Source organism: Cynoglossus semilaevis, chromosome 5, assembly GCF_000523025.1.
Source record: "Cynoglossus semilaevis isolate Cse_v1.0 chromosome 5, Cse_v1.0, whole genome shotgun sequence".
Lineage (NCBI taxonomy): Eukaryota > Metazoa > Chordata > Actinopteri > Pleuronectiformes > Cynoglossidae > Cynoglossus > Cynoglossus semilaevis.
The window spans coordinates 11,942,968-11,954,026 of NC_024311.1; the positions used below are offsets into that span (position 1 = coordinate 11,942,968).

Genomic DNA, 11,059 nt, shown 5'->3' on the forward strand with positions numbered 1-11,059 from the left:
CCACTTGCATGGACAAATATTTTCCAGATAAAATTAAGCCACGTTTAAGGATTTCTTTAACAAAACATTTTTCAAAATTAAGATCAAATTTTGAAAAAAAAAACAAAAAAAAACCCAGGTCCACCACCTCCAGTGGTGCCTGGTTACCACTGACTAAGTCAGTACCAACCAACCCTAGTTACCAGGCTCCACATGATCCCGTTGTAACTTTATTATATGTCTATATTTCTGGTATTTTGTTTATCTGTGGTGTTTTTTTAGGGAAAAGGTTGACTGGTTCTTTACATTGTAATTAAAGCACTGCCTCACAAACACAGAGATTTATTGATCACTAGGTGGCGCTCCATCCACTTCATAAACACACAGACATTATCTTCCCATATATGATAATAGGTCAACACTGTGTGGGTGAAAAGAGCAATCTGAACTGTGTGGCCTTGGCGGTGACAAGCAGCAAAGATAAGGACATGACCTCATGACCTCAAGTACTCCTGTAGTGTGTGCTGTCATCTCGTTAATAATCACAGTGCTCACCATTTTTGGTCAACACCCCAATATTTGTAATTTGACCAAAAGAAACGAGCGCAAAAGCAGTAACGTTATTTTCGTTTGGGGACATACGATACGGTGAGGGCGAAATACGAAATGTATCTGGAGCAGTTTAGGAGGAGCACCGCAGAGAGGAGGCAGAGAGGAGAGCAGTTTCAGGTTGACCGCAGGTGTCTCCTCCCCTCCCCCTGGTTTTGAGGACAATGAGATGGGAGAGAGAGAGAGAGAGAGAGAGAGAGATGAGAAAGTGTGAGACGGTGAGATAAGGGCGACCAGCGGTTTAGGCTTTCTCCTCATCACAGGAGCTCTCACTCAGATGAGCACTTTGGCACGGCGGTTTCTGTTTCTCCCACTGGCACATGGCGTTGGCGTAACCCACGATCACTTTGTCCATCCACGTGAGCGGCTGGGGAAAGAGCACGGCGCCCTCGAAAAAGCCCAGGTGGCCGCCGTGTAACGTCAGGGCAAAGACCACGTTGGACTTCTTTGCTGAAGAGGTGAAAACAGTAAATGACAGTTAGACTCCTCTGCTGTGAACGCTGTCTCTGGTCTGGACTTCCTGTTGGGCTCTGACTGAACGTCTGGGTAAAGTTTATACCAGAGGAACAGACCCAACGAACGTCAGTAAGAGAAACGTGGGCCACGTTCACAGAGGTGTGAATGATTGATTATGAATGGAATGTGACTGACACAAAGCATGCAGTGTTTATGAGAGCGCTACAAATGTCAGTGAGTCAATTTGTCAATCAATTTGATTGCTTCGTCATCAACCACAAAACCCTCACGCTCACTGCTAATCACCAGCAAAACTGCAAACTTTTTTTTTGCAGACTTCAGTGGTGTCTTCCATGTTCGTTTTGTCCATTGTTTACATTTGATCTTGCTCTGTTCTGCCCCCTGTGGCGCGGAATGGTAACATCTGGATCATTTTATTAGAAATGATAGTTACCTACAAGTAAGTGTGGCACTTACTGAAAATGCTTGATAAAGAGAAAATTAGGAACAAAACGTTAGCCGAACATGTCGACCTGTTACGTTTGCGTTAACTAAACCCATCTTCCAACAAAGCTAATTTAAAAAAACATTTATGTTTTTCCTCGCAGTCTTTAAACAGTACCAGTGCTTCAGGAGCTTCTGTGTCCGGTGGGTTCTGGTAGACTTGAGTTACTGTATCATGTTCAACGGTAAAAGGACAGATGATCCTCTAAGTGCCCCTCGAGAGACACATGTCAAACAGAATGGCCTGTGCCTCCACTCAGGACTCATCCACCTGACAAACCCACTCAGATCAGAGACTAAATCAGAGCTGAACTGATGTTCTACACTTGTACTTCACGTGCACTTCAACGTTTATATTTTAAACTGTTGAAGTCGAGGTCTGTCAGTTCTTCACGAGTGTAATATTTATATTTACTTTATTTGAGTAAAAAAAAAAATTTATATTTTGGGCGGATTAATATTTCTGTTTTTCAGTGCTCATGATTCTATTTCTTACTGTTTGTTTCTCAGAGTTTATAGTTCTGTTCATCATTGTTTCTATTCCCATTCTCACTATTTATATTTCTGTTTTTCTGCTTTTGTATTTATATTTTTCAATGTTTTCTTTTTCTGATTTCTGAGTGTATTTCTATTTTTGCAATTTATATTTTCATTTTTTTAAATTTTATATTTATAAATGTTTCCATTTCTTATTTCAGTGTTGACATTTCTGTTTTTCATTGTTTATATTTCTATGTTCACTGTTTACATTAGTGTTTTTCCATGTTTATACAACTGTTTTTGAGCGTTTATATTTTTATGTTCAGTGTTTATGTTGCTGTTATACAGTTTATATATTTTTACATTTTTGTTTTTTTTGGTGGTGTAGTGTCTTTGGAGAGACATTTATAACATTCTCTCTTTAGCGAAGCTGAAAACATACGTACATGCTAGTGTGTGAGGGATTTTCAGCAGGGAGTTATGAACCAGAGGATCATCTGCAGAGTTCACCAGCAGCAGTGGCACATTCACCTGAGAAGAAATGACTGCATCAAAAAAAAACAAACAGATAAAACAGTATAACTTGTGAGGTTAAAGTAACAGATGCAGTTCTTACATTGTGTATATAATGAACACAACTCTCCTTTTCATAATACTCTTTGAGTGAGCTGTGGCCGTGGAATTTTCTATTAAGAAATTAGATTTAAAAAAAGGAAGACATGATTTTATAACGTCATATTTTCCACATCTGTCAACAATCAATGCAGGGACGGACTGTGCTGTACCTCATGATGGTGTCATCGATCTGCATGATCGACGTGGCTGTGTAGAGTCGCCCGATATCTGCATCTATAGTCTTGTCGGAGATTCCTCCAAAGAGACTGTGTCTGTTGAAATCAGAACAGTGTGAAAAACAGTCCTCGTCGTCCAGTGTGTTGACTTCACTGTGAGCTTGAAAAGGAACTTCATCAGTCTTTCAAGCTCAAAGAAGAAGTCCAGAACTCTATGGATCACATGACCTGGATGAATGAGAATCTTAACAGACTACTAAACCTCATTTCCTACATTCTAAATTTGCCTTAACAACAGGACTACTACAGACTACAGTCTTTGTAATTTAAATCTGTAACTGAGACAGATTGAATGTGGACATCAGGAGGATGTGGCGTGTTTGGTACAACATTAGATAAACAGCTGTGTAAACACAGAGCAGTTGGCTCTGTTTCCCAGATTGGCTGAATTACAAAAAAAATGTTATGAAAGACATCGTGTTCCAGCAGTTGATGCTGCTGTACCTGTGTGAAAGAATGATTTTCTTCATGTTGTCAGCCATGAGAAAGTTATAGAAGCGCCGGAACTGATCCCACTGTAGGAATGTCTCCTGGGCTCTGAGACAGAGACACACAGAGAGAGAAAGAGAGAGAGAGACAAGACGTGAGCTGTGTTAGCTAATTTTAGCTGCAAACAAATCACGTTTCCATTGTACTTTCTTCATTTAAAGATACTTTGTTCATCTTTCAGACTGACACCAAGAATGTATGAAATGCAGAAAAAAAAGCAGTCCCTTTTCAGATTGGGATTAATGGAACAATCCTTTGGCCATGACTCAGACCTGTTAAACCAAACTCATACGTGAACACGCTCTGCGTATAGAGCCAACACCCAACCTTCAGATGGGCTTGGAAGAAATGAGTCTGTCATATCTACCAAGAGACACTGGTTGAATTGAAGAAGAAAAAAAAAAGGTGTGACTCTGAACGTATGACTGAAGGCCATTCTACCTCCAACGTCATGTATGCATTCAAAGATTAAAACAACACGACACTGCCCTTTATAGTCCCATAAATGTGACTGTGTATCTTTTTATGGCCACATTAAGCAAGGAAACGCTTTCTTTATATTTGTCCAGTGGAATTTTTGTGGCAGAGATATTAGAATATATATGACTAAATGACTGTGTTAATTATTTTTTATGTTTAATTTTCCAATTGTGTTTAACTCAAATACCAGATTAAGCTCATCTTTCAGGACTGTAACTGACCGGAGATCAGTGAATCACCACTGATCAGGCCCTTTCTTCTGACCTCTAGTGGCAGCCAATGCAGTCTGTGCACTTATACAGGGGTTCAGGGCAAAATTAGGATGTGTTTTTTTTTTTCAGTATTCAGTTCATCACCCGAGGGAAAAACACTCATCAGAATCAGGAATCAGAGTGGTAAACTTCAATGCACAAGCATTAGCCACTGCAGGCCAGGAATCAGACTGGTAAACTTCAATGCACAAGCATTAGCCTGCATTTCCACTCATGGCCTACAGGGGTTTACTCCAAAAACATATTTGGCATCCATTCAAAAATCACAAACTTCTATAATGAAATCCTGCCATAAATGGAAAAATCATGTATTTGGTTAACGAGCAAAATACGTTGAGGAACAAACAAGGAACTAACAAAAAGTTGACATGAGCACATTTGACTCAGACGCCGACGATGTCTTGGAAAATTCATGAGATCTGCCGCAGTTTCAATTTCATCACCGACGTCACGAGGCATTTAATCAGATGTTTATCAGTTGATATAGTGATAAAGTTCCAGTGTGACCACTGGGGCTTATACAACAGACCAAACTGAAGACTTCATCTCTGTTTTAGCCTAACCATGACATTTTGTTCCACTGTGAAAATGTTATCAAATATGTGTTCAGTGTTAGTGGCACTTTGGCCCAGAGGCAATGTCTCTGTCAGTGGTGTGGAACCTCAGGGTTCACCTCCTGGGTAACGGATACGTGGATGAAAATGGATGGATGGATGGATGTTCAGTGTTAGTGAAACACAGCATTTGCTGATGTTGAACTCAGCGAGGAACTCACCTGAGAGCACTGTAACCCTGACAGACGCTGACACAGCACAGCACTCGCTCCTGGTTGGTCCTGTTCTCCCCCAGGAACTTGCAGACGATGTTTCCACCCAGACTGAAGCCGACCACGATCAGCTGCGTCTCGGGATACGCCCTCTTGATGTAACCCACCATGGCTGCGAACTCCCACGTGCATCCTGTCAGACACACCGCAGGGCAGACTGAACCAATGGACAAAGACTGACACCTCTGCCCGACGACACGCTCGTCTCTGAGCTGAGCTGAAGCTGAAGCTGCCTTTAGTTCAGGACTGAATTTATTTATATTATACAGTATATATACTGTGTATATGTGTGTATATATATATATATATATATGTATATATGTATATATATATATATATATATAAACCCCTGCTAAATATAGTAAAGAATACATTTATATGTCCAAATATTTCCAGAACATTTTGAGCCACTTATCTATCTTATCTGAATTTAATTAGTAAATGGTAAAAATGTATTAAATTTTAACACATTTTTATAAAGAAGATTTCTAGATAGGGTTGTTTGTTTAGGCAACAATGGTTGGAACCCACAATCCTTCTCCATCTCTTCAGAGATGGAACATTGCAAACACAGTTCAAGGCCTTGGGGGCTGCTCGGTCTTACCATACGTGAACATTCGGGGTGATGTGAGTTCAATGTTTGGCAGCGCTCCCAGGTGGTTTAGCACAGCACAGCGATAGCCTTCTTTCTGCGCATAATCCACAAACGTTCGGATGTAGTGCTTCTCACTGTGGTTTCCAATCCCGGGACATATCACCATGGTGATGTCGTCTGATAAAACAGGCAGATGGATTGTGGGGAAGTATTAGTACAGAGTATTCCTGTCTCCTGCACCGAGACGTGTCAGTGTAACCCATGCAAAAACAAGGAGTTTGTCTTCAATCTCACTCGAAGATTATAAAACAAGATTATGAGATTAAAGTCCTCCTCACCTCCTGTTCGATGGTTCCCCACTGGCTCAAAGAGGTCAAATGTTGCAGTTGCCCCATCCAGCATGGGCAAATACTTCCTGACACCGTTGGGGTGAGGTGAACTCACCCGACCGAGTTTACCGTACAGTGCTGTTTGGAGGTGACCACTTTTACCCCACAGCAGAGGAGGAATGTATCTGTTAGAAGAACATAAAACATGAGATTAATGTTAATCTTCAGAAATGTTTGTTTTTTATCACCAGGAGAGAGATAAGGGACAGAATTATCTGTATTTATTAGCCAATCCTTGAAAACCCTCCAGCAATCTGTAATGTGGTGGTTTTATTTCAATTTTAATTCCATTTTTTTAAAACGGTAAAGTGCATTGAGACAAATGTGTTTTGTGAATTTTTGCTTTTCAAATAAAACTGACTCAATTTGACTTGACATTTGATAAAGAGCCAAAAGGAACAAGTGGTCAGACCACAAAAAAAAACATGTTGGCGTTGAGATGTTAAATATTGGAGAAGACACATTTGACCTACAGACAGTTTAGAACTCAGAGGTGGGAGTAAAATGCTGCGAGGAAGCTTTAGTTCAGCTGGAGACTGGAAGGAACTGTAATGGAAAAAACATTTTTAAAAATCGATGTTGCCATATATTGGGTGTTCAAGGGGGCCAAATACTTTCGCAAGGCACTGTATTTTCCATCCCACTGTAAAACATCTGCATGTGTATTTGAATTAGCGGAACAGTAGGAGTCAAGTCCTTGGATAATGTTATACTGAATGTTTTATGTTGTGCTTTGCCATGAAACTCCATCTGAACAGACGTGTCCCGTTAATGTAGCTGTTATTCAAATCACGCCGAGCAGTAAAAGCTGAAGGACTAACTGTTCACTTTTTATACAGTATTAAATTTAAATATTCAAATAAAAACTCCAACTTCTGACGAAGCTCCTGGAGGATAAACATGTCTTCAGTGTTCACTCGCTGGCTTTATTACGTCATGTTTTATCAGTGTCTTTTTATTGTTTGGCTTGTTACAGTGAAGAGTGGGAGGTAATGAGATGAACTACAGACGCTGAGCAGAGGTGTACAGTAACTCCAGCAGTGTGTGTGTGTGTGTGTGTGTGTACAATACAGTACAGTATAGTAAGTAACTGCAAAGAAGACAAAGTTCAGGTTCAGGTACAGTCACTCAAGGACTTTGATCTTGTGATTCCTCACCTCGCACTATGGCTACAACAATTACTGCTCTGCCTTGTGGCAAAAAAACAACAAAAAAAAACATCATTGCATAAGACTGTAGACAGTGACAAAAGCAGACAGGCTCCACTGAGTGATAATGTAATCATTTCCTGGTATGTACTCCAAGGGCAGCTGAAGATTAACCTGGCTTTTCTTAATGATACTCTGAAGTATGCGGACCTAAGTATAGGAAGGAGTAGGAGGGAGTTATTGTCATGATGGAATAAATGCTAAATACTTTGCAAAAGATGAGTAAGTCCAACAATCTAAACTCACTCAGCCAAACGCTAAAACTACATTTTTGAAAATCAATTGAAAAAAATCCTTGTTTTTTATTTAAGATTTTGACGTCTCTGTCATCGATCTATATGGGAGGCTCTTTCCCGGCAGATTGATGTTCTGAAATAAAAAAAACACCAAGGCCACATAAAACTAATGCATAAACTATGTTAATTATTTTACAAAATTATTCAGATCAACAATTTTGAATGCATTTTATTTTTTTGTACTCCACTGTTCCTCCTCTTGTTGTTTGTCTGATACACAGTCGTTACACATGTTATTCAAACACATTGTAGGAAAACTTCATTCTTGCAATACCATTTTTGTGGCGCCTCTGAGCTCAGGACAGTAAATAAGTCTTTGACTGACAGTTATCAAAAGGATTGTGAGAAACTGGAGACGGGTTAACGTGGTTGAGGACAAAGACTTCAGTGAAGTTCTCAAAGCAACTCTCGACACGTTCTAGAAACCACAGTGAAGATGAACAACAATGACTAAAATCCACTCAATCACACAACATTTTTCCATATTAATAATTCCATCAATTGGAATGGTCACAAATAAAAACAAAATTGATCGCGATGACACATCTTCCATGTGTTTATTTTCCATCATTTGACGGCCCAAACTAATATATTCATAAACTGTTGTTTAAAACAAACAGTTTAAACGGTTTTTAAATAAACCTCTACACCACAGACCACACGATGGCAACACAACAGAGACTTACATTAACTTGTCTTTCCTTCTTCCTCTTTAAATCTAAAGTAACTACACAACATTTGGTGCTTATTCAAATCAGCCATATGGAATGTGTATATTTTGAAAACATGGCCAAAAAAGCTTATGTAACAGTTCAAACCCTCCTACTATGGATTCCACTCTGCAATTGATCTGTTCTGTTCTGTTATGTAACACCACGTGGTGCAACCGTGCAATACAAACGTGATCTTAGAAAGACACTGAAAAATACACCATATACTACACCATCAAAACTGATGAGCTCCATTCATCCCAGTTTACACTGGAACACATGTTTAGTTCAGATGTGTAAGATTAACAAACAGTACCAGGACCAGGTGGAGGTTTAAACACAGTAAAACCAAGACCAAGATCACAAGTTTTCTTGTAATCTTAGTCATTTTAAGAGAAAGGAAGAAAATTTCAGACATTTCAGACGACCCCATTTATATTTCAGATGCCTCCAAGTAGCCCCCCCCACCCCCACCCCAGGGTCCCACAGTTGCCCTTTTTCCCTGAGGGACAATTTGATTGACAAACAAAAAGCTGAATATTGAACTCACTCTTTGGTTAGTAGAGGACAGGACTTGAGCAGGAACCGGTTGAGTGGCATGTCCTGGAAGGTGAGCTCTGGCGGTGCAGTTGGACTCTTTAGGTTCAAGCAGCGGACGACGACGTAGAGAACGGTGGCCACCACTGCCAGCTTCATGCCATCAAACATGGCTGGCAGCTCCGGAGAGAAGGTGTGCACATCTGACTCGTGGGTGCTCATGATTACTCTGAGAAAAAAAAAAAAAAAAAAACACTGTGTCAGTGTCTGCGTCTTTGGCCTCCTGTGTCTGTCTGTGTGTTTTACATCTATTTATTTAATTACACTGTACTGGGAGTTCTTAGACTGTCAATGAAACAATATTGATGAAGAGTACTTTGAACTGATTTAAGTAGCCAAATAAATACTGCGGGAGTGGTACTTACATTTGTTGTTCAGACTAGCCTCCAAATGTTGATTTGTGTGTAGTCACAGTGATGGGGTCAGATCTAAGGGAAAAAGAAAAAAGAAGAAAAAGACTATTCCAATCTGTATTATTCTTTACTCGCAGAAACCTCAGCAAAACCAGAGATTCCACTGGAGTGTTTTCAACACTGATTTTATGTTTCGTCTAGAAACGTCAGGTGTTTTTTTGTTCTGTCTGAACATGAGCAAAAAAAAAAAATCAAGAAAGACTTATCATTTATTATCATACATAGCACTTTACCCCTTATTTATTATCATACATAGCACTTTACCCATGCATAAAGATAGTTAAAAGTTGTTACTCACTGCATTTATAGCTTAAAAAAATGAGTTTATTCTTATTATCACTACAAAAATAAAATAAACTGCAGATATTGTTGTTTTGTTACACAATCCGTTTGCTAAAGCTTTTATTTGTCAAAAAGTTGGGTGTAAAAGGAACCCATTTTCATTTAGTACGTCATTAAAGTCACCAAGTGCTTTATTTTGAAAGTTGTCCAACTGAAGAAACAACCTGTGACTGAGTGCAGTTTGTGGGAACAAAAAAAAACTGACTATCTACTTAGCAACACAGTTATATGATTTTTGTAAAGAAGTTCGTATTCATGGTTATTAATCAAATTTAACTTTAACGTAGTTAAACCTTTTGTTTTAATATACTGTATATCAGATAAGGATTTAATACAAAATCTGACACAATACGAGTTTAAAAAACACTGACGCTCCTGCCAAAAAGATAAATAAAAACCACATGACCATATTTCTGTTTCCGCTATTTACATCAGACACGAGAGTTGTAAATATATTTAGCCACATACGTTTGAATTGAATAAAATAAACGGACCCATTAACACAGCAAACACCACTCTTAATAAACAACCCCGTGAATATGACAGCCGTGTGGTGCAAATGTCAAAACAAAGAGTTGGCCATTTAACTACCAGCCAGAGAATCCTCCACATTAGCTCCTGTTAGCTCTTTTCCCCATTGTCACGACTCGGCAGCTGAGCAGAGGAGGCGTGTACGGCTACAAGGACACACAATGTCCTATTTCGGGTTGTGAGCCGGCAGTAAAATACGGCGATAAAGATGGCTTTATATGGCCGAATAAACGTATGAAGACGGGTTCGCTAGCCAGTCAGTGCCGTCATGTGTATCGAAAAAGGGCGACCATCCGTTAGGGAAAGCAAAATTTACACACAAAAAATATATTAAATCGTATCGACTTTCCGCCCAGGTGCTCGTACTGTAGACTTTGTTACTATAAAACAATACTTTTGTATTTTTGTCGTGAAAAGACATTTGGTTTTTAATCACATTTATGTACATAAAAAAAAATCCACAGTGGGAACACCGGTGGAACAGTGTAACATCAGCGCAGGGGCGTAGATACAAGGGAGGCGGCCGGTAGAAAAAGGGCACCCAAGTGTAGAAATGATATGTATATACCGCTCATAACTATAGGACATATTAGTAAGAAATGGGCATAGCTACTTTTAAAGTAGTATTAAATGTGAGAGAAACGGTGACATGACAACGAACAACAAGGTAAACCATGAAAATCAAGACAGTCTGAATCAAAACAAATAAAAAGAAACTAGCCTACATGACTGACTACTTAGTAGCCGAGCTGTCAGTAGTTGTAAGTCAAAAGTAATCAGGGCAGCCTAGAATAGACTTGTAGGAATTCCAAGGTTATTTTTACAGCGACAATATATTTGAAAGTTAAGGGAACAGTTAAGCTAAATCTTTCAGTGTCAATTGAAATTTTCCAAGCGGAAAAAAAAATAAAAAGATAAATAAAGTCTGCTTAAAAAATATTGTCTTTTATATGTATGGTTCCATTTGGAGAAACATATAGCATACCAGCAGGCATGCACCAGCAAATACAGTATATACACACACAGTATATA

General features: G+C 39.2%; 1 protein-coding gene across 2 annotated transcripts in view; it reads right to left on the reverse strand.

Moving 5' to 3' along the window:
* Positions 1 to 259: 259 nt before the first annotated feature.
* Positions 260 to 11,059, reverse strand: part of LOC103379087 (monoacylglycerol lipase ABHD2-A) — an 11,567-nt gene continuing 767 nt past the window's right edge. The window contains exons 1-11 of one of the 2 annotated variants that reach the window (XM_017032324.2): positions 10,088 to 10,845; positions 9,107 to 9,169; positions 8,695 to 8,910; positions 5,880 to 6,055; positions 5,551 to 5,718; positions 4,896 to 5,079; positions 3,324 to 3,416; positions 2,814 to 2,915; positions 2,645 to 2,714; positions 2,475 to 2,559; positions 260 to 1,038 (exon numbers count right to left, since the gene is read on the reverse strand). In XM_017032324.2, coding sequence (XP_016887813.1) covers positions 830 to 1,038; positions 2,475 to 2,559; positions 2,645 to 2,714; positions 2,814 to 2,915; positions 3,324 to 3,416; positions 4,896 to 5,079; positions 5,551 to 5,718; positions 5,880 to 6,055; positions 8,695 to 8,903 — 1,296 coding nt within the window. In that variant the 5' untranslated portion in view covers positions 8,904 to 8,910; positions 9,107 to 9,169; positions 10,088 to 10,845 and the 3' untranslated portion in view covers positions 260 to 829. Of the gene's footprint in view, positions 1,039 to 2,474; positions 2,560 to 2,644; positions 2,715 to 2,813; positions 2,916 to 3,323; positions 3,417 to 4,895; positions 5,080 to 5,550; positions 5,719 to 5,879; positions 6,056 to 8,694; positions 8,911 to 9,106; positions 9,170 to 10,087; positions 10,846 to 11,059 lie in introns of those variants that run through there. The other variant, XM_008310512.3, reaches the window with a different exon arrangement.